Source organism: Fukomys damarensis, unplaced genomic scaffold, assembly GCF_012274545.1.
Source record: "Fukomys damarensis isolate Sample0158 unplaced genomic scaffold, DMR_v1.0_HiC HiC_scaffold_18, whole genome shotgun sequence".
NCBI lineage: Eukaryota > Metazoa > Chordata > Mammalia > Rodentia > Bathyergidae > Fukomys > Fukomys damarensis.
In genome coordinates, this window is record NW_022900930.1 from 47168845 (window position 1) to 47193227 (window position 24383).

Below are 24383 nucleotides of genomic sequence, written 5' to 3' on the forward strand. Positions count from 1 at the left end.
CACACACATTTTAAAGTTTTATACACCTAACATGTAATAATTAAAAATGACAATCGGTGGTACCACACCTGCCTCCCAGTGGCAAAATCCTGAGTTAGATCCCCAGTACCAAAATTAAAAACCCCAATTGGGGCACAGGGATTTAGCTCAGTAGTTCTGCTGTCTGCCTTGCAACTGCAAGGTTCCGAGCTTGATCCCTGGTACCCCCCCAAAAAAATATTAAAACCCTATTGGAAGTGATATACACAGAAGAAACAGTGCCTTTTAAAAATATATAAGAAGTTCAGAGGATTCTCCATAAGGAAAAGATGTCCCGTGTCCACACAGACCTGGGGAGAAGCACTGTCCTTTCCCCAGATAGCATTTCTTATCTTCTCATTAATAAAATAGACTCATGAATATTGCAAACTATGCACCCATTTTTACTTTGGACACATTATTATAAAGTATATAAATATTGTGTAATTAATTCTTGGCTCTGTTGTGTATACATTTTCCATTGTGTAATTTAGTTATGTTCTGTCCACGTTAAATATGAGTTTTGCAGTGGTCTCAATCTTTTCTAAGCTAACACAATGAGTAGATGAGAAGCAGTGATTCCTTTAAATATGAGTTTTGCAGTGGTCTCAATCTTTTCTAAGCTAACACAATGAGTAGATGAGAAGCAATGATTCCTCAGATTCTGTCGCGAGCACCGATTTGCGTTTCGGGATCACGGGTCAGCGCATCAATGATTGCCAATTCGGTTTCGTTTTGATCAATGCTTTTACTCTCATTAACAATACAAATACAAGCCCACACAAAGGATACAACTACAATTGCCAGCGCAATCCAGAAATAATGCCAGCCCATAATATCTCTAACACAATCATAAATGCTATCATGCTATAGGTGAGGGCATACGACCTGGTAGATGTAGTCTGGTCTCAGGCTTCGCAGGGTCGAGCTGCGACTTCGATGTTTCGGCAGTCAGGATCAGGTACAGCGTGTCAGCATCTCGGACAGAGCAGGGATGCAGATCCTCTGTTCCAGGTCTGGAAGCTCCTGCGTCTCGGGCAGAGCTTCAGCAGGTCATCTTGACGGAGTCGTCAAGCGACGTCATCTGTCTGTAGTCTTCTCCTTTTATACTTTAAGTCATTTCTAATCTAATACATCCATATGCTCTATCTAAGTTAACTCCTCAACACTCGCATTACCTTACTTCAAACTCTTAATCTTATGTCACAGCAGTCATGTGTCACGGCACACGGTCGGGGGGGGAATTCCCCACATGTCACAGCAAACTCTTATCTGTCTTAACACTCAGCATCCAGGCTGTCAGCTTCCAAGCTGTCAGCTATCAAGTCTCACTTAATTTCACTCTAGTTTTACTTTGCTTAATTCTGCTTTTTGTGGGTCACAAAATCCTATGTTTTACATGTTCACTACAGATTCTTACTGAATAAATTTAAAAATTACCAAATAAGAAATTCCACCATCACTTATATTTTCCTATTTTTTTACAAAAGCCAAGATTTTAATATCAAATTCTACTGAAATAAATCAACATTGGGTTCTGAATTTTTCTCTTTATTGCACTAACGTGTTTGTGATGCAATTATTAATGTAAAATGGTAGTTTCTAACTTTTCTTTTCTCTCTTTGCTTTTTAAACATACTTTTCTGCCAGGTGTCCTACAAAATTGCAATTGAAGGGACAACATATATTGTGAACCTGACACAAAAGTAAGTAATCTTCATTATTCTATGAACTGTCTTGGTTCTATTTATTATCGATTGTACTCATCCAGAAAGTAATTATTTCACATCTAAAATATTTCTGGCTCGTTTGCTCTTATTTTGTGCTTTAAAGAAAGCTTCTGTAACAAGAGATTTATTCTGGGGTATCAATGAGGCTTTAAATTTTGATAATTTTCTATCTTTCTAAAAACATAAACATGGCTTATTTGCAGGTTCCCTTATATTCAGCTTACATTTGAAGCTAATGAATTTTTAAGGAAAATGGACACTATGTTAAACAAAACAGAAAAATCAAACTTGAAAGAGTCTTGCATCATTTCTAGAATGCATAGCTGTGATTCTCTTATACATCATAAATTTTGAAAAATGTGTTCTTATATATGAGAAAAATGGTGCTGGCTTGAAGGATGACACTAAAAATCCACTCAAAATTACTTCTTTTGGAAAAAAAAGTTTGTGCATTTTTTGCAAGAAATACATAGGGAAATTGCAAAGAATATCTTGCAGCTGCTACTTTCAAATGCCAAGTGAAGGGGCCAGAGTCAGGCTCTGAGACCAGGTCTGAAACAGACTGTATCTGTCAGCATCGCAGTACAATACTTATTTATGCTCCTTTACTATAGGCTGAAATATGTAAAGTGTAATGGATTAGAAATGGAAGATCTGAATTAAAATGCAGCCACAATACAGTTCTTGTCTTTTCATATTAGAAAAAGGTACAAAGGGCTGGGGATGTAGCTCAGTGGCACAATGCCCGAGTTCAGTCCCTGGAACAGCAACAACAACAAAAGTTACAGAATATACAATATGATTAATAGTATATAACTGATTAATATGTAATAGACCACATATTATGCAAGTTATAAACCATACATTTATTTTCTTGCATACAGGCATTTGAAATGCAATGATATAAAAATAGTGACATACCAGACCAAACAAATCTTTCAAGTAGTACACAGTAGCACAATAAAATGAGAACATAATTACAGCTGCTTAAACAAGCGCTAACCAGCTCCATTGAGAAAATCAGTAATAGTTGACAAATACAAAAAAGATGAAAGCAATGAGGCCAAGTATTAATAAAATAATAACAAACAGAAGGTTACAAGTCAAATGTCTTTTATGTGAATGACCGAATAAATCTGTGATCAATGCACAGCAACGTTTGCTGTTTCTCCATTTTGTATGCAAAAGATATGAATAAAATATGCTGTACAAAGGCAAGGGCTGGGTAAAATAAAGTGCTGTGACACAGCCCTGCTGGGGCAGAGCAAGGAAACTTCAGTGACCTTTGTTATTAGTCTGACACAAGCCCCGCCAGAGGCAAATGTTACCAGCCATTTAGGCTCAGAAGCCCAGCACTGCCTGCTTCCCTTTACCGGAACAAAGGAGGCCCTATATTTGGGTACAAAGGAAAAAGGATTTATTTAAAGCCGAAAGGAGACTGAGCTCCGCCTTTGTTTTATCGCTCTCAGTCATCTTTGGATCTTTCCTCTGTCTTTGTAGGAGGGAGCCTGGGCACCGACCTCCTGAGGCTCACATCTGCATATCCTGTCTCTTCTCTGAGGCTGAGGGAAAGGAGGTGTTGTTTATGTGCTAGGGGTGCAGTTTAGAGAAATTGTTTATCTCCATTTAAAAAATATCTAGCTTTTTAAGTTCTATTTCACAGTGCTGTTACACAAAGACTAGGAATTCTGGGGCCATCCTCCTCTTACATTCTAGAATCTTTTATGTCGTCCCTCTTTGCTTCTTTTCTGACAAATCTCACCATAGCTATGTCAGTTTAATGACTTTTCTGTTAATTAATTTTTATTTTGTTGAGCAGCTATGTGAGTGCAAGGACCTGAGTTCTATCCCTGTACCAAAAAAAAGATGACTCATCAACCATTTTTATTTGTGCTCTTAAGAATTTAAGATTAATTTCCCCCTGTAAATATTGCTTAGCCTCACCTCACATTTTTGGATGTGCTGTATTTTCTTTGATTTATCATTAGAAAATTTTCTCTAACTTACATTGTACCATGCTTCTTCTTTGGTTCAGGAATTATTCTGTTGCACCTGTCAGTATCAATACATCTGGCATTTTTTCTACTTCTTCCCCAAAATTTATTTTTTTCATTTTTTTTGGTACCAGGGATCAAAGTCAGGTCCTTGCACTTGAGAGTCAGGCGGTGGAACCACTGAGCCAAATCCCCGGCCCTTTCCAATAATTTCTGATAACGGAAAAGAAAAAGATATGAGAAAACAGAAAAATGGAAATAAAGTTTTGTAAATAGGGAAGGGAGGAGGGGGTGAAGGGAGGGCAGGGAAGGGGGTAAAAATGAGAACCAAGACCTGTCATGTAAAGGCAGAAGATCCCAGTGATGAGTGTAATTGTGCTGTATACCTAAAAAATACCGATAAATTAAATGAGAAAAAAAAAACATTTTTGATCACAGAGCATTTTCAGTCCACTAAAAGTCAGTGGCTCTTGCTTTATGAGGTAATGCACAGGCCAGGGATCAGGTCCTTGAGCTTGCAAGGCAGGTGGCAGCACCACTGAGCTAAATCCCAGGCCCTGGCCCACAATAATTTTTAAGTTGACTTGTATTCTTCCATTCTTTAATTTTGAATTATGCGTTGATTGCGTAAGTATTAAAGATTAAACTCATTTATTTTCCTGGTGAATAAATTTCAACATTATAAAGTAACTACTTTCTAGTAAATTGCCTTACATTTTGTGATACATATATCGTTAGAACATCTTGCTACACCCTATAGTTTCCTTTTTTCTATTTTCTTTTCTTTTTGGTTGCTGGGGACAGAAAACCCAGGCTTTACTCATGCTAAGCAGACACATTACCTCTGAACCATACCTCTACCTGTCTAATCAATTTTTTAAGCCTGGATTTTAGGGCACTTGAAATTATTTTTACTTTGTAATAATTAATTTTTTCATATTTTAAAAGAAATAATTATCTACATTTGGCCTTGCATATAAGCTACTATATTCTTTCTAATGGCTTCTGCTATTTTCAGTTTCATATTTTGATCTAGAATTGTTGCTTATATATATATTCTTAGAGCATAAAAATCAAGATTGAGTTACCTTTTCATATTAGCAACCTGAGACCCAACACACGATATTAAAAAGACCACCTTTCCCCATTACACTGTAATGTAAATGAATACATGAGACATTCTCCGCCTGGACTCTTTTTTTTTCCATTTGTCTATGTAGTTGTTCTTTTTTTTTTCCTTTGGTACTGGGGACTGAACTCAGGACTTACGCTTGTGAGGCAGGGCAGAACCATGGAGCTCAATCCGCAGCCCCTGTGTAGTTATTATGAATCCTAGTCTATTTATCTACACAGACACTACACAGTCTTAATTACCGTGGCATTTTCAGTATCAATATTATGGTTTTCCATGTCAATATTAACAGTTTTATTACTATAGTTTTCTGTTTTTTGGTTTGGTACTGGGGCTCGAACTCGGGACCTTGTCCTTGTGAGGCAGGTGGTGGAACCACTGAACTAAAACCCCAGCCCTTATTACTGTAGTTTTCAATTTCAGTATTAGTGGCTTTATCCTTCAAATAAAAATCTCTACTTCTCTTGTGCTTTTGAATTTCCATGTAAATTTTGTAATCTTGTTTTCTGTTTTCCCTTTTGTTTATATTCCTTTTTTTCTTTTATTGCCTCTGTTTGAATGAATCTCTTACTTTATACCATTATCTGCCGTTTAATTTTTTCTTATACATCCTTTTACTATTCTTTTAGTACTTTATATTAACATATTAATTTTTAAGTTGTTGAATATAATGCAAGTTAGTACAGTACTTTTACTAATTACTATAAACTGTGATCCTTAGACTTTCCACCTTCACTTACCCATTTCTGGCTTTTCATCATCTCTTCATACACTGTAATCCTCTACGCTTCTAAATCCCAATGACACATTACTATTATTTTGCACAGTCACTATTTTTTTAAATTTAACTATAAATTTACCAATTTCAGTATTCTATATTTCTCCCTATGTTTTTATATTTCTAACTGTAGTTAACTTTGATATGTCTTAAACATTGGCTCTATTTTTCTATTTCAAGATTGCTTATTTTTAATATTGTTTTTTATTTCTGTTTTGCCTTTATTTGTGATTAACCCTGTTCTTTTTTATTTTTTAAGCTTTTTTCTTTTATTGAGTTTATTGGTACATCTGCAGTATACAGTACAGTTACATTCATTATTGAGATCTTGTACCTTTACATGACAGGTCGTCTTGGTTCTCATTTTTTCCTCTTGTTCCTCTGGGCTTTTAAAGATACATTTGGAAAATAAAAATTGCATATATTTATAGATTACAACATACTCTTATGCACTTCAAAACAAATCAAGCTAATGAATATGCATGTATATCATCTCACATACTTATTTTGGTAAAGACAGTGTTTAGGATCTGACCCCTTAGCAGTTTTCAAATCTGGAGTACATCATTATTAACTATAGCGACAGTGCTGTGTAATGGATATTCAAAACTTGTTCATCCTAACTGGAACTGCACTTTGAAACCATCATCTCCTCTTTCTCCACCCCCCTGTCCTCAGGCCTAGTAACTACCATTCTACTCTCTGCTTCTACGAATTTGGGGCTTTTTAGATTCAACTCACAAGTAAGGCCACACACTATTTCTCTGTGTCTTGCAGGTTTCCCTTAACATAATGCCTTCCATATTTAGCTGTGTTCTCCCAAGTAATAAGGTTTCCTTCTTTGTTAAGGCTTAATAACATTCCAGTGTGTGTGTGTGTGTGTGTGTGTGTGTGTGTGTGTGTGCATGCACGTGTGTGTGTTTCTCTCACATTCTTTAATTCATTCAATGATTGATAGAAATTTAGTTTGGGGCCAGGGATTTAGTTCAGTGGTTCCGCTGCCTGCCTCACAAGCACAAGGTCTTGAGTTTGATCCCCAGTACCAAAAAAAAAAGGAAGAAAGAAACTTAGTTTGACTTTATATCTTGAATGTTACTGCAATAAACTTGGAATGCAAATGTCCCTTCACCATATTGATTTCTTCGTGTATGTATATATATACACACACATATATGGAATAAGTGATACTTCTGTTTTTAATTTTTCAGGCACTACTACTTTTTCCATAATGTCTGCATTCATTTACATTCCCAGCAAAAATGTACAAGGATCTTTTTTTTCTCCCCATCCCATCCAACACTGGATATCCTTGTTTTGGACACTCTCTATTCTAAGAGGCATAACGATGATACTTATTATGGCTTAAATTTGCATTTTCCTGAGGGGTAGTGATACTGAGCATTTAAAAGCTTATCTGTTGGCTTTTTGTATAGACTTTTTTGAGAAATATCTATTCATATCCTCTGCCTATTAGTAAAATTAATTTTTCTTACTGCCCGGTGACTTCTATATTCTAAATACTAAACATTAACCCTTTATCAAATGTATTGAAATGAAAAATTAGAGGCAAAGCAGAAATCAGTGCGCCTAAAAGAACTGCTGAAACAACTCTTGCCTATATTCCCTAAGTCTTAAAGATAAACTGTAAAAGCAACATTTACCTTTACCTCCTGCCTCTGTGCTAAGTCCTGCCTGCTTCCTTGCCCTGCCTAAAAAGCGTATAAAAATGAAAACAAATCTACAATTGGGGTTCAGATCTTGGAAGGTGACTTCCCCTGGGCCCCCTAGCAAATAAACCTACCTTTCCTTACAGTTATGGATTGTGCTCTTTTCCTTGGTCTGCCTTCCCTCCCAGTACCCTAAAACTGTGATTTGCTAATACTTTTTTCCCTTCTGTAGGTTCAACTATTCAGTCCGTTTTTTTTTTTTTTTAATTTGACTTTATTTGTTTTTTGGTGCCAGGGAATCAAACTCGGGCCCTTGCGCTTTTGAGACAGGTGACAGAGAGCCAAATCCCTGGCCCTTCACTCCGGTTCTTTGCTGTGCAGAAGCTTTTAAATCTGATGCAATTCCACTTGTCTAGTTTTGCTTTCATTACTTGTGCTTTGTTATAGCCATAACCAAAACTCACTGCCCAGACTAGTGTCAGGAAGTGCTCCAGAATGTTTTCTTCTAGTACTTTTATAGTTTCAGTTCTTACATGTACGTCTTTACTCCCTTATAGATGATTTTTGCACGGATGTGAGACAGAGGTCCGGTTTCATTTTTGTGCATGTGTACATCCAATTTTCCAAACATAGGTTCTGGAAGTTCTTTGTCCATTGCTGTTCTTGGCAACTTTGTTAAATATCAATTGACTATAAATGCTCAGATCTATTTCTCAGATCCTACTTCTGCTGTGTGGGGCTGGGTACCTTTTTGTACACCAGCACCATGCTGCTTTGATTATGGAAGCCTGGAAATCAAGTCGTCTGATCCTCCACTGTGTGCTGTGTGCAAAGGAGTCCTTGCCCATTTGGGGAAATTTAAGAAGGAGGTGAAAGTTCTACCCTGAAAAATCTTTTCTCTGCCTACCTATGCATCCATAATGAATCTAATAAGCATCTTTTCCAACATGAATGCTTAGGAAGCAATTTTCACATTAGTTTTTTATCTTTATATTTACAGAACTTTTCTACCTCATAATTTTGAAGTTTATGGCTATGATGAAGCAGGAATTATGAAACCTTTAGACGAAGAGGTTCAGGTATGTTGTTTAATTGTGTTTTACCACTATGAAGTGAGTGTTTTGATATATTATTTAGGGCTCACTGTTCTGGAGCAGAAGGACCGAGGTTATGTCTTGTTTCGACTTGAACATCATCATTTCCTTTTGATACTTTGTTCTCAGCCCTGTTTATGGCTAACAAACCAAATATGACAATGATCTTTCTAGATTACTTATTTCAGGATGGTGTACGTGAATGTGCAGTAGTCTGTGTGGCAGTAGTTTTTGAATGAGGTGTAAAATACTTGAAAGTCAAAATGATAATCCATATCGGGGAAACCTAATATGGAAAGAAAAGGACAATCTAAAGTGTCATCTGTAACAGCTGCCCTTGGGGGCCTCCCTCCTTTCCCGGACACTGCCCTCAGTTTCCTGCAATTCTGAAACCCTAGCCTCCATCCTTAAGCTGAGGGCTGTGTTTCCTGGGGGACCTTGGCTGCCATCCCTGCTGCCCTGCCCCGGGTAGTCCGTGCCCCAGGAAGTCCCTGCCACCCAAGCCCCAGGAAGTGAGCATCTCAGCAAAGCCAGGGCCTTCTCTCTGCGCTGGTTTGCATCCTCCGTTTCCTTCTCTGCCTGACTTTGTCGTTGAAGTTCCAAAACTTGTCCAGCATTTTTAATTGTGGGAGGGTTAAATCTGTACAAGTTACTCCACCATGACACTCAAATTAGTTTAGAAAAATAAATTATTTCTCATTTGGATTCATTTTGTTTCTCTCACCATACACAATTAAGTCAGAAGAACATGAAACAATGAGTTTTTGATCATTTTTGCCTTCATCTAGTGATCGGGAAAGTCATATCTAATTTATACCACGTGAAAAACTATGAAAATACCCTCATTCTTTATGAATCTGAGGGGATAATTTGGGAAAATTGAGCCATGTGTTCATCTACTAATTTTATAAATTGATTATTGAAATGGAGTACTTGATGAACACACGACATACGTTTTAAATACCTGAAAGTATATCTGTAGCATGAACTCATACATGTTATATGTGTTTCATCTTTATCTTGCAGAATTTTTGCTACTACCGAGGAGATATTGAAGGCTATGCAAACTCTTTGGTGATCATTACCACGTGTACTGGACTCAGGTTGTCATATATGATTGTGTGGATTATGAAATACATTAGATTATTTTTCGTGGTGGCTCCTACCCTTACAGTAAATCACTTGTGTCTTTGGAGACCATGAGATGTTAATATAACCTTGGCAGACACTGAGCACATTGCAATTCTGCGTCCCTCATTGAGTTTGACAATACGAAGTAGCTTTCCCTATGTGACCTTCCAAGACTGAGGCTAATAATACTGTGCACACCATTGAAAGGATCAAAATGTAGAATCAATAATGTGAAATAGAAAGAAAAGGTCTAAAAGGGCTGGGGAAGTGGGAGGGGTAGGGAAAGGAAAGAAGGGAAGGGAAACAATATGAGAAGAAAATGGAAACAGTCTCTGTAAATAGAAATGGAAGGGTAGAAGGGAGGGCAGGGAAATGGGGGAAAAATAAGAATCAAGATACATCATGTAAAGGTGCAAGATCCCATGTAAATGTATCGTATGCCTAAAATGTACCAATAAACTTAATGGGGGAAAATGCACACCATTGGAAACTAAGTGATATTTGATTCCTTTGTCAAATGCATTAACTCATTTATATACCTTCTTTTTGGAATTTGTAGGGGCTTACTGCAGTTTGAAAATGTTAGTTATGCGATTGAACCCCTGGAGTCTTCTGTTGGTTTTGAACATGTGCTTTATCAAGTAAAACAGGAAAATAAAGATGTCTCTCTCTACGCTTCGAAAAATACCAGTTTTAATATGACCTATAAAATAAAAAGTGTAAAGGTAAGTATAGTAAAGTGCAAGATTATCGTTTTACAGCAACATTACTACAGCAGGATACTCTAGCTTTCTGGCAAACAAGTTAGTTATTTACACCTTCACACAGAGAGACTTCTATCTAGATATATGTACCAGAATTAATTAATTAGTTTGCCTGATAACTAGTTTTGTAAGGTTCCCCACAGTGCTTTAAATTTCTGTATTATTGGTAGTGATTTCTCTCATTTCTGATTTTATTAATTTAAATATTTGCAATTTTTTGTGGACAGAGTAACAGTATTTCCATTAAAGTGTGGCTTTTTCCAATAGCATGTTGTGGCCATTTTTTTAACCATAAATCAGATCTGACCATTTTTCTCTAAAGAAAAAAATTATATTAATATTCACATACAATGTGTATTAAACCTACCCCATTGCATTTTTGTTTTATGTGACCCTTATCCCTTTATTTTCTCTTCAACTCATTAATATTGAAATATTTTAATTATGCAATTTTCCACTCTTAAAAACTTTGAATGATATGTAGTTTTATGTATTTTATATTATGCATTGCATATGTATATTATGAAATATAGAATATATTTTTGTGATATAATAGTGTTTAATGTTGTTATTGACAAACTATGGCTCTTGGGCCAAATCTTGTCTGCAACCTTCTTATTGTACAAAGGTCTGTTGAAACACATCAATTAATACTATTTTATATATGTGTGTTAATATAGTTTTTGTGTCCTTCATACTTTTATAGTCAAATAGTTGTGGCAGAGGCCTACAAAGAGACTTCTTGTCTCTTCACCCTTTTTCCCCATCTTCCTATTCAGAAGATTTTGTGTAAATTATATTTACACAAATTCATTTACGTATGTAGATTTAATCCAGTTGTACTATGTTTCTCTACACTTAATACTATAATTCTTCTCTCAATTATTTTCCACCTCACCATCTATAGTTCTACATCTCTGAGACCTATTTAATTTTATTTGCTTGCCTCTTTCTGCCTCTACTAGTCCCAATGGTAAAAACTTGATTCCTAAATTTGGATGTTACTTTCTCTCATTTTGAGTTATATTCTTATGATTTTTTTTATCCTGGGGATTGAAATCATGACCTTGGGCTTGCAAGGTAGGTGTGGTGTCACTGAGCTAAGTCCCCTGCCCTTGTTCTTATAATTTTAAAGAGAATGACACCAGAATCTAATTTTGTTAATCATTTTATCCTTTCTAGCATTTTGATTTATCATTCTATGAAAACATTTGACTCCTCCATACTAAAAATACAAATAAACAAAATAAAGTAGTATATCTCAGCTGTATATTTACAATTATCCTTTCCTTCACTTGCTAGCTTCATATTACAAAAAGTGGAGCTCTTTCTTATTTGCAGATATTCAGAAGAATGCGGGTTTTCCAAAAATACTGTAATCAGTGGTGATCCACTGCCAAATCAGCTCTTTGAAATGCTAAAACATTTAATGAGTAAAATATAATTAAAACTTACCAGTATTTTTTACTCACTTTCTACTCTGTAAAACTCTTTTCTGTTTTCACTCTCTTACTTTTCCTTACATATTTGCATATTAAGTACCCTTATTTCTGTTACGTCTCAAATTTAGCTTGTTCATCTGACCACACACTTGTTCCTGGCTTTACATGAGAAGCTTACAGATCTTCCATTCCCACTCCATTAGTATTCTTCTGAGTTACTGCTCTATATCAGTTGCCCAAGTTTTAAAAAAGACACACATACCACACATCATGTATCTATCATCTATCTTGTATCTATCTCTGTTTAACTATCATCCATCTACTATTTATCTACTATCTTCATATTCTTTCCCAACCCCATAATATTCATGTCTGTTGTGACTTGTGTCTAGATTTCTGCCAAAGCCTTATGCAGTCTATAGGAGGATGGCTTTTCAGAGATGAAAGGTGTGTGGTGCTGGGATCAAGGGTGTGTGATTACTAAATCAGTCCACTGATTGGTTGGCATAATTTTGGTGAGGATTAAGAGTGGGAGTGCTACAACCTACTTAAGGCAAGTAGGTTGCATAAAATAGAAGGGACAGAATGAGGACTAATGGGGTCTCCCCTACCTGCTTGCCATGGACTGTTTCTCCTCTGCGACGCCACCCTGCCTTGGAGCCAGGTGACTATGGACCGAAACCACTACAAACTGTGAGCCAAATAAACCTTTCCTCCTTTAACTTTGGCTGTCAGGTGTTTTGTCTCAACAAAGGGAAAAATAGCTAAGGGAGAAATAATGACCTTTTGTCTTCTACATCCACCATTAATCCATCTAAATTACAACTGTATCAGCACAGTAGCATGATCTCTAGTCTGTTTCCCTATAACCAGCTCTTCAGTATTTATTTTGACCAAGGAAATTATCATTGTTCAGGTGGAATCATAGTTTATATATCACATATGTAAACATTCTCAGGTCTTCTGTGAGTGCTTGCTTTGGCAGCTCATACAGTTATGTCTTCCATGACTACGTTCTCTAACTAAAGGAACTGGCTTTTGAAGTCTTGATATCTGGCACCTGCCCAACTTCCAACAGATACATTTGCTGGCCTTCTCTTATGCTCTTAATTAAGTTTTTATTTACTTAGCTAAAGTGAACTTCTTATTTTTCCCCAAATATGTTTTTCAGTAAATAAAGAAATGAGATTAAACTAAATATTACTAACCTCTATCTCAAACCTTAAAATGGACAAATTTTTGTTCAGGGAATGTTAAATTTTTAAAAAATACTCTAATTTAGGGATTGTGGTGAAATGATGGACTCTTACAAGAAAAGGATTTTAACTTTACTGTTGAAGGTGTGAAGCATTTGTTGGTTAGTGTTTCATGGAAACGGGAAAAAGACCATTAGACCATAAAAGGATTTCATTTGGTCTTCAAAAATAAAACTACATTTCTAAGATTTGGGTCAGGAGAGGTAATTTAAAGGCAGGTAGAATGAGTAATCAATAAGCTCTAAACTTATCCTATTGACTTTTTTCAACTTTTCCCCCCAGAAGTAATTATAAGAATCACTTCTCTGATCTTTACTCAAACTTCAGAATTGTTGCTTCCCCTTTAACACGACTTTTCATTTTATAATGAAAACATTTTAAATAATAGGAGAACACTTTGAACTTGCAGTAGATTACACACCAGTGTAAAATAAGAAGAGCTACAATTAAAGTACATATAGTAAATGTTTTCTTAATTTTGAATTCTTTTTAGCCATCAGCAGAATTCTATCAGTACATAGAAATGCATCTTATAATTGAAAAAGATTTGGTAAGTAATTCTGATTTATTTGTTTTATGTCAATTTTATCAAAGAAATGAGGAATTTTAAAAATAATTTGAAATGAATATATGACAGGAGAATTAATGATAACTTTGTACTAGCTATGGTTTAATATATTTTAAATTATTTATATCAGTAAGCAATTAGGAATCACTTTTCTTTAAAAAATTTTTCATAATTATATATTTTATAGTGAAAATAAAAATAAATGACAGTTTAATCGCAGTTCACAGATAGTTTTAGAATCATAGAAACTTCTTGTATGTACAGTTAACATTGAAAAAATTTTAAATAATTCTTAATTTTTTATGTTATTGAAGAGGAAATAAGAATGTCTCATTCATAAAATCATTCATTAGACAGAAAAGCAATGGTTTGCACAACAGACAGAAGAGAGTATTATTGTTCTAGGTATTTCTTGCAATATTTTGTCATGAAATGGAACTATGGTTGCTTGAAATTTAGAATTACTGAAATAATTTCAATGTTTTTTCCATCATTCTCAATTTTGTGAGCAACTTCCCATTACTCATTAAAAACTTATCATGATTTCTTAATATAGTTTGGAAATTCCCCCAAGTAATTGCCTTCTGCCTGTGTCAGTAGTGAATCAGCCATCAATATGAGTGCATTTCTCTGGACTCCAGATTCTGTTCCACTGATCAGTGTCTGTCACTGCATCCATCCGAGTGACATGGAAACTACAGAATTTACAGTAATCTTTCAAATCAGGAAGTCCAAGTCTTTACACATATGTGAATTGGGTTGTCTTTGTATTGTTTAGTTGCAAGTTGTGTTCATGTAATCTGAAAACTAGACCCTAATCACACACATGATTTGCAAATCTTTAAGCTTCTCAGAAGTTTGTCTTTTTATTTTCCTGATGATGTTAGTTGAAGCATAAAGTTTTCAAATGTAAAAAGAAAAAATCTCCATTTCATCTTAGTGGTGTCTCCTTCAAATATCATTTGACCATAAGTGCTGTGCTTTATTTACTCTTGGACCCTCAGTTCTGTGCCATTTGTTTAGGTCTCATCTGAGGTCAGGAGCACACTGACTTCATTGCTGTAGCTTTGTAGTTATTTTTGAAATTGGGGCCTATACTGCAAGTCCTTCAATTTTCTTCTTTATTTAAATTCTCTTTGGACATTCTGTATCACGTCAAATTTCAAATAATTTTAGGATCAACTTCCCAATTCCCCCAAAAATGAGAGCTGGAATTTTAATAGGTATTGCCTTGAATATATGGATCAATGTGGAAATCTTTGTCATCTTAACATCAAGTTCTGCAATGATGAACAGGATGACTCTCCACTTTCTTTCCTCTCTTCTACAATGTTTTAGATTTCAGTGTTTGCTGGGTGTGGTGGCACACCCCTGTAATACCAGCACTCGGGAGGCTGAGGCAGGAGGATCACTGTGTGTTCAAGACCAGCCTGGGCTACATAGTGAGTTCCAGGTCAGTCTCAACTACATAGTGAGACCCTGTCTCAAAAAAAAAAAAAAATTAGATTTCAATGTTTGTCTTATACTTCTTTCTTAAACTTATTTTCCACTATTTTAATATTTCTGATGCTATTATTTCCTTAATGTAATTGTACAATTATTTATTGCTGGTGTATGGAATACAAGTTTTTTTGTGGGGGGGATCAAACTCGGGACCTTGCACTTGTGAGGCAGGTGGTGAAATAGAAGTATTTGTATATTCCCCTATACCTTGCAATCTTGTGGAAATCATTTATTCATTCTGATAACTTTTATTGATTTTTAAAAATTAATTTTATTGGTACATTTAAGGTATACAGTATAATGATGTACATCATTGGAAATTTACACCTTTACATAATTCATCTTGGTTCTTACTTTTTCCCCGATTCCTCTGCCCTCCCTTTAACACCTCCAACCCTAGCAACACAATTCACGATAGCTCAAACTTGGAAGCAGCCCAACTGTCCATCAACAGGAGACTGGATAAAGAAAATGTGTGTTGGGGTTTTTTTTTAATGTAAAATGAAGTACTACTCAGCCATAAAGAATGAGAAACTAGAGACATTTATAGCTAAATGGATTCACATTGAGGCAATACTTTTAGTGGATTTCTTAAGGTTTTTGAGATATAAATCTCTTGTGAACAGAGTTTAACATCTTACTTTCCTAAATGAATACATATTACTTCTTCACTTGAGTAAACATCTTGGCTAGAATGTCTGGTAACAGATAGAGTTGACACAATGTGATCAGACATCCTTGCTGTTCTACTTCTGAAGGAAATAACATTCATGCTTTCTCCAAGAATGACGATTTTTTTCATAGGTCCTCGTCATTGGGGTGAAGAAATTCTCCCGATCCTTAGTTTATTGTGGGCTTTTGTCATGAATGGGTGTGGTGTTTCATTTCATGGATGTGGCTTTGTGGTGATTGGCAGGATTATGTGTTTTTGATCCTTTATTCTATAATATGTTGTACCTCTATAGATGGTTTTCAGATGCCAAACCAACCTGGAATTGCTGGAATAAGTCCCACTCGGTTGGGGTTTATAATCCTTTTCTGTGGTTCCATAATTTGGATTGTTGACATCCTGTTTATGATTTTTGCATTTATATTCATGAAATGTTACTTTGGAGTTTTGTTTTCTTATGATGTCTTTTCTGACCTCACTGAGTGATTTAGAAAGTGTTTCTTGCTATTTTCTAGAAGAATTTGGGAAGAACTCATGTTAGTATTTCATTAAATGGTAAAACTACTTGAGTCATCTGGAACTGGCCATTTCTTTTTTAAAAACTTTTAAAATAGTCTTTTCAACGTTTTTATTTGTTGCATCGCAATGTTTTCTTGAGTCGGTTTTAAAAATTTGTCTTTTCAGTAGTCATGCATCGCATCTCAGTTACCTGGAGTTTTGCGATGTAGTCAATGTCACACATTTCTCTAACATCAGTAGTGGAAGAACTTCCATTAATACCTTTTATCTTCTCTCTTTTGTTCTTATTCGTGTGGCTAAAGCTATTTTCTCTTTTGAAAAGAATTAACCTTGTTAATTATCTGTGTTGTTTTTCTGTCTTATTTCAACCATTTTTGCTCTTACCTTTATTATTTTTCTCCTTTTGTTTCTTTGGCTTAGTTTCACCTCCTCACAGTAAGTCCCTAACATGGCAGGTCACTCAGAGGCTTCTCTCTGAAATGCTGCTGCTTCCCGCTGGGCATTGCTCTAGTTGAATGACTGTACTTTGTTAAGCTATATGTTAATTCATAAAGTATTTCCTGGGTCCTCCTTTTATCATTGATTATTTAAATTTGCGTTCACACATCTGAATGTCTTAAATTTCTCATTTTTTATTTTAATTGAATCCTACTGTGTCCGGAGAACGTATTTTGTAGTTCAAAACTTATATTAACTGTAAAGAAGCTTATCCAATGGCTCACCACCTGCTCTGTTTCTGAATATGGCCCTTGGGCAGTTGAGTAGAATGCATACAATGTCGCAAGGTTTTATAGCAATCTATTGTCGTGGTTTTGTTTTAGTCTTGAATGTTTGTGTTGATATTTTTCCAAATTTTTCTGCTTTTGAAAGTTTTATAGTTAAAGTGGGTAGTGTTGGATTTTCCATTTCTCTTTTCAGTTCGGCCACTTTTCCTCTTGTATCATTTTCTGGGTGTATTCTTAGATGTGCATGTAATTAGAATTTTATACCTTCCCTATGGTAACACCAAGCTGTTTTATTATTGTTGCTTCCTGGTATACGTTTTCAACCTTCTTACATTCAAGGAGGTTTTGTGTTTGCAAATGTACTGTGTCTCCTGTGACCAGTTAGTGCTTTTGGTATGTTTATTTGATGGAACCCACTTGTAATTATTTAAATATGCAATTATTTGTATTTTTAATGATGTCTGAACTCTTCTATGTGTTCTAGTTTTCAGAACTATTTTGGTCCTCCTTTATTACTTCCTTTTGTCATAAGTTGAAATTTTTTAGATTTTTATTTTTAATTTCTAATTTTTGGAGATAATTATTCATATTTAGCTGCAAGATTATATAGATATCCTGCCTAACTTTTAAGCAGCATACTCTACAGCACAGTATTACACCCAGGATTTTATAATTGATATAGTGAAGATATAAAATAAACTTATTGTGTTTTTTTTTAAGGCCAATCCATTACTCTCTCATCCTTCTTCCCTTAACTTTTAAGCAAAGGGTATGTGAATGGAGTCATCGAACATGTAACATTTTTGGAATTTTGCTCACACCTCTTCTGGAAGTTTTTTCAGCCTTAACTACTTCTTAAAAAAATTTTAAGTCATTCTATCTTTTGTAGCTTTTAGAGACATCAATGAATCCCATCCAAATATTTTAGGGTTTTCAAGGTGAACCATATTACTCTACTAGTTCATGGCTCATTTTTTAATTTCATTTCGTTTTTAGAGTCTTCCTTTGTAGTTTAAGCTGGCCTTGAACCCACCATGTAGCTCAGGCTGGCATCAAACTCAAGGGGTACCTCCTGCCTCAGCCTCCCCAGTAGTGGGATTACAGGCGTGCGCCACCATACCTGCCAAGGTTTATGATTCACATTTCATAGATCTGCTTAGTTATTTGCCAGTCATCTATTTCTTTAGTTTTAAAATTTTGTCTTTGTCTTTTCTCATTTTCTTTTCTTTGTAGCTTTTGTTCTTCTGAGTTGTTTTTTTTTTTTTGTAGCAGGGATTGAACTTGAGTCCTTGCGCTTGCAAGGCAGGCCACCAAACTACTGAGCTAAATCCCCAGCCCTGTTTTTCTGAGTTTTTAATCTTCTATTAATATTTTCCTAATTATTTAAGAGAAGTTTCAGTCACACATAACTTTGAATAGATGCAACCTGACCACCACCTTACTGTTTTAGATTTTTTTCTCCCCTTTGCAAAAAAAGGTATTTTCATTTAAATCTTATAATTTAAAGCTAAAGCTTTCTGCCAGCTGTTTTTACCATTCTTTTTCTCTTTTTTCATACTGGAAATTGAACTCAGGGCCTCACACTTGCCAAGCAGGCACTGTGCCGCTAACCTACATTCCCAGCCCTTATCATTCATTTTTTATAATAGAATTATACGTTTCTGTAGTTTCTTTTTATTTTTGATACATTCCATTTTTCATAGTAAATACATATTATATTGTTCATAACGCAGTGTTGGTAAATCTATTGTGTTGATAATTTAAATAATTTTAAACTTCCTTGTATTTAAAGTTAAAGAGAATTATCACACCTTAAGTGTGATGAAATTTGTATGTACCTCTAAAAGGTATTTTGTATTTTTCAGTATAAGTATATGGGTTCTGATACAGCTGTTGTCACTCAGAAAATTTTCCAGATGGTTGGACTGATGAACGCTGTAAGTGTTTGCTTCTCAAATGACTTTTACACTTGCTCGTGTTACTAAAACAACTCCTGTAACTTCTTTTAGGACACATCCTGAATAGCCATGTTTTCTGATATGGAGAGAGAGCTACATAATACTTGCTTATGTGTAAAGTAGGAGCAATGGTAATTGTATATAGCTAGCTAGATTTTTTTCTTTTTTTTCTTTTCTTATTTTTTAAAGGAAAGGAATGAAAAGATGAATAGAAGGGAGAGGGACAAAAAGGAAAGTGTGTCAAAACGGCAGTGAGATGTGCTATGGAGATGTACTGACTTCCCATGAGAAATGTAGACATTGGGTCCTACATGCATGTACTAATAAAGTAACGTATGAATAGAAGGGAGAGGGACAAAAAGGAAAGTGTGTCAAAACGGCAGTGAGATGTGCTATGGACATGTACTGACTCCCATGAGAAATGTAGACATTGGGTCCTACATGCATGTACTAATAAAGTAACATCATTTACAAAATGAAAATAAAAAAATATTTGTTGGGCAGTACTGGAGGTTGGAAACTGAATGCAGAACTACAACCCCAGTCCCGTCGCCCTTTTTTGAAAGGGCCTTGTTGAGTCTCTGAATTTCTCAGACTGGCTTTTTACTTCCAGTCCTCCTGCCTTAGCCTCGCAGGGTGCTGGTATCAGAGGTGTACACTACCATATCTGGTCCTACTTAGGTTGTTGTAAGAATTAAATTAAATAATCACTTGCTGTGGGGCTGGCTTAAGTGCAAGCATTTCAAGGTGTTAAATTTTACTTGTATTGTTAGTATCATTTACTCTACCTATTAGTATAAAGAAAGATCTGGGCCAGGCTTACAGTTTAGTTGTTTAAAGTGTATCTTCATAGATATATTAGTAAAACCATTTAGACCATGCTGTTTGAACATGTTTTCTGTTTGTGTCCTGTTTTAGTTTTTCAGTTCCTTTAATCTTACAGTAATTCTGGCCTCACTGGAACTTTGGACAGATGAGAACAAAATTCCAACCACTGGAGATGTCAATGAGTTATTACACAAATTTCAAGATTGGAAAAAATCTTACCTCATTTTACGTCCACATGACACTGCATTTTTACTTGTGTAAGCATATTTTGGAATTACTAAGGTTTCCACAAAGAAAACACATCAGTGTGACCCAATTTCTCACAGTCGATGGGCCTTGAGATAAAGGCTATTTGCCATTTTTCCTCCCATCCACTACCCTGTGAATACTGTTTGCCACTGCACTGTTCATCTCTATGGCACAGTTACTGACATCCCTCACTTTATCTGGTGGTCTATCGTGAAAGCTCACTTTTTCAGTTTGGGACCCATGCCACCTGATTCTCTTCAGTAAATGTCCCTTGATGTGCACCAGATATCAACAGTAAGCCAGTATCTGAACTCTGTGAATATAGCCTCCTGCTTTACTCTGCTGTCCAAAAAGTAGAAAAAAATGACAAAGAAATAGAAACACTGTCGTACATTTCAATATAACATGACCACGACGTGGTGAGGCTCTCAGTGGGTGAGCCTGGCCTTCTGTTTAGTAAGCTCTTTGTTTTCCCCTTATCAATATTCCAATTATTATACATAAAAATACTAAAGTTTTAGTATTTTTGTCTCATGCACGCAGATGCTACATGTCTCCATGGCTCTGGTGGCCTGATGCTAGCCAAGCAGAGACTTTGGTTCCTAGAGGACTCTGCCAATTTGTCAGCTGCTTTGCCTTATTTAGCAGGATTTACTCCTTTTAATCTAAAAAGACACAGCATAATGTGACTCATCATTGGTCCAAGAGGCCATATGAAAAGGCACTTTGTGTTTGTGTTCTAAATCCATTTCATTATTTTCAGAAGCTGCAGAAACGTGCGATAGTCACATCCCAAGTCGTGTTCACGCTGATGCTAGGTGGACATATTGATGAGTTTCATATCAATGCACAACATTAAAATTTATCCTATGAAAACTGGGAATTGGTTGGGCTCACTTTTGCGGAAGTATATGCTTCTGACCCACTGTACGCTTGCAGTTACAGAGAAGCACCCAGTCACATCGGGGCCGTCTTTCAAGGAATGGTGTGTGACAAGGACTACGGGGGAGGCATTGCCCTGGTACGGTACGGTTCCTTGTGGTTGGCTAAGCCGCGTAGAGGATGGAGTGCTGCATAGAAGGCTAGAAAATTTAAGAGTTCCTCCTCTTCTTGCTTCTGTGTACAGCACCTTGGCTTTGTTCTGAGGCTTCTTGTCCCTCGTGCTGACAAAACGTCTAACCTAGGAGGAGTCCCCATCGATCATCTACATATAAAAATTTACACGAGTCCAAGTATCCTGTTTTAGCACTTGTTAAGGCGGTGATGTGTGTTAGTATTATTACGTGATGCTGGCCATTTTCATAGCCTTAGTATGGAATCGTGTATGTATTTTCATGCAAAGCCTAGATTTTGTGCATTTGCTTAATTATTTAGCTAAATTACAGAACGGATGAAAACATTTGAAACTATTTGTCAGTCACCTCACAAATGCTTCACAGGGCATCATGAACAGCAAGGGCACTGAAGGCCGGAGTTGATATATAATTTCCCATAGTGGAAAATCTTAGTGTACTCGACACTGCTATGTTTTTCCCCCCACTATTTCATGATGGTGGGGTTATTCTGGAAAAGAGAAAACTTGCCTTTTTGTTACTTTTTGTGTATTTGTACCCTGTCTGCTGGTTTCAGACAGGTGATGCCTAGTACTCTTGTTGTAGCAAACAAGTTAAAATGAGGCCAGGTGAAGATATAAAGGATGAATCAATGAAATGGAGACTAAAATCTTTACAATTCCTAAGTCATGGTTTGGCAAAGCTGGCTTTTATTTAGGCCCACGAGCTTTACCTGGGCTCCAATGCTGGACGGAACTCCGGAGATGCTAAAACATCAGAGAGAGGCCTTTCCTGACTGTCTGGGCACAGGGGAGCCATCCTGTCCCGAGGAAGGCTGGCTGCCACCAAGGGCCGCCCCACAGGACCTGGGACGTGTGTGGCTCCTGGGCAGAGGACAGAGGTCTCTCTACTGAGGAGAACAACTGGAGAACAGCTTTTCAGCATCCTTTCCCATTCCCGCTTTCCTGGGAAAATCACCACATGATCTTCACTGGAGACCTAAGCAGCAGCCTGTGGCCACGAGAGTGAGCCGTTGAAGACAGTAGCTGGAGCTCTGCCTTCTGATGACCAAACGCCCGCGATGCTCGCTCTCTTCCTGATCCTCCAGGACCATGGGATGGCACCAGGGATCGTGTTCTCCGTGGTCTGTTTCCCCCTGAAAGCGTGTACCTGGAACCACAACCCAAGTACTGGTTTTGGTTAAGTAAAAGCAAGTGAGAATAATTAGCTTATGATTATTTTTTTCAGTGCCGAGGGTTGAACCAAGGCCTTCTCAGTGAGCTTCACTCCCAGGCCTTTATTTCCTTATTTATTCATTTTTAAATTTTATTTTGGGACAAGGTCTCAATAAGTTTCTATCTTGTGAGGATGGGGTCACACTTGCAATCTCCCTGCTTCTCCCTCCCAGAGTGCTGTTGTTACAGGTTTCTACAACCAGGCCAGGCACCTTAAGAGCTTTTCTTTGAATTAAAAACATTTAATTCACAATTCAAGGTACATGTCTCTACAATAAAAAAATTTTTTTGAGACAGGGACTCACTATGTTTTGGAGACTGATCTGGAACTCACTAGGTAGCCCAAGCTGGTCTCGAACTCAACAGTGATCCTCCTGCCTCAGCCTCCCAAGTGCTGGGATTACAGGCGTGCTCCACCACGCCTGGCTTCTACAATAAAAGTAATGAACGCATTCACCACCGCTCATAGTTACCATTAACGCATGAGGTGGGGGTGAAGACATGTGAAATCTACTCTTTGAAGTGTGAAATTCAAGGAAACGATACAGTATTGTTTGTATTGCTGGATTCCTCCCAGAATCTCAACAGCCTCCCTCATACTGCAACATTTGAAGAGTGAAATGAGAAGCAAACACAGCCTGATGGAAACATGACACACACGAGTCTCTGTATTTGACTTTAAAGGGTTTCTTTGTCTGTGCAAACAGTGGCAACAACGCTCTGGTTGTATGCATTAAGCAAGTTACCAGGGCAGACTTCTCAGTGGTCTCTCATCACCAGAGGGCTCATCCGTCTCCATTTGGGTACAGCTGCAGATTTCACTGTACATTTTTGCGTACTTGTAATGACACTTGTATCGAGTCAGGCCGATGTGGATGGCACTTTTGTGGCTCCCACATCCGCTCCTCTGTTCCATATTAATAAGTGACAGTGCTTGATGATTGCATCATTCTGCCAACAGACGAAATGTAAGCACGTGTGTTCGTGTTGAGCCATAGTTTGCTGGCCCAGGCTGGTGGTGCCAGTGGTAGAGCACCTGAGTATTGTGGATGAGGCCCTGGGTTGGATGCCAAGTACTGCAAAAGCAAAAGCAAAATGATCAAACAATTGTGGTTTGTTTTTCAGCACCCCAGAAGCATGAGTCTGGACTCATTTGCAGTTATTTTAGTTCAGTTACTGAGCCTGAGCATGGGAGTCCCTTACGATGATCCTAACCAATGCCACTGCCCGGGAGCTGTCTGCATCATGAACCCAGAAGCAATGTAAGAGGCTTGGCTTTTCTGCCTGATAGAGTATTTATGTGAAGGTGACTTGGTGCACTGAGTTTCAGGAAACTTAAGCTGTGCTTTACATGTAATATAGTCTCACAGCCCTGTGACATCAGTGGTCCCTTTGTCATCATACTGCAAGGAGAACACTGAACTATAATATAAAATACCTTTTCCAAGACACACAGCCTAGAAGTGGCCGAGGCTAGACTGTAACTTGTGTTGTCTGACTGGCTGCAGATTACATGTTGTAAAACACACTTATCCTTGGGGAGGGTCAGGTTCTGGGCAGCAGACATCAGGAGTTTAGGCATTTTAAATTTAAACTGCCTTTGAAATGGGCTGAAGAAGAAACATGAATTGTGGAGTTTGGTGTCAAATTTGAGTTAGAGGAACGAATAGAGTTGAGCAGTCGGGTATGTTCTTTTAAGTCTGTGGAATTGGTTAAAATTACATAGGACCACATATAGCCAGAATACAAAGCCACTCTAACATTTGAAAGTCGTAAGAAGGAAAAGAAGAAACTAAGAAAAATGGAGGAATTGGTAAGGTTGAAGCAGTGTCATCAGTGTAACATAGGAGCCAATAAAATTTTATCGATCTGTTCCTCAAAGAATTTAAAAATTTAGCTGGGTGTGGTGGTGCACTCCTGTAATCCCAGCAGTTGGGAGGCTGAGGCAGGAGGATCACTGTGAGTTGTGACTGGACTGGGCTACATAGTGAGTTCCTGGTCAGTCTCAACTGCATAGTGAGACCCTGTCTCAAAAAAAAAAAAAAAAAAAAAAAAATTTAAAAATTAAAA

At 36.9% G+C, this 24383-nt stretch overlaps 1 protein-coding gene across 1 annotated transcript in view; it reads left to right on the plus strand.

Annotated features, from left to right (window-relative positions):
• Positions 1 to 24383, plus strand: part of LOC104862882 (disintegrin and metalloproteinase domain-containing protein 2) — a 97074-nt gene that overhangs the window by 43815 nt on the left and 28876 nt on the right. Inside the window, exons 3-11 of the mRNA XM_010625103.1 lie at positions 1669 to 1724; positions 8320 to 8398; positions 9440 to 9516; positions 10104 to 10269; positions 13500 to 13556; positions 18857 to 18928; positions 19868 to 20034; positions 20966 to 21047; positions 23439 to 23575. Of these exons, the coding sequence (XP_010623405.1) occupies positions 1669 to 1724; positions 8320 to 8398; positions 9440 to 9516; positions 10104 to 10269; positions 13500 to 13556; positions 18857 to 18928; positions 19868 to 20034; positions 20966 to 21047; positions 23439 to 23575 (893 nt within the window). The remainder of the gene's footprint in view (positions 1 to 1668; positions 1725 to 8319; positions 8399 to 9439; positions 9517 to 10103; positions 10270 to 13499; positions 13557 to 18856; positions 18929 to 19867; positions 20035 to 20965; positions 21048 to 23438; positions 23576 to 24383) is intronic.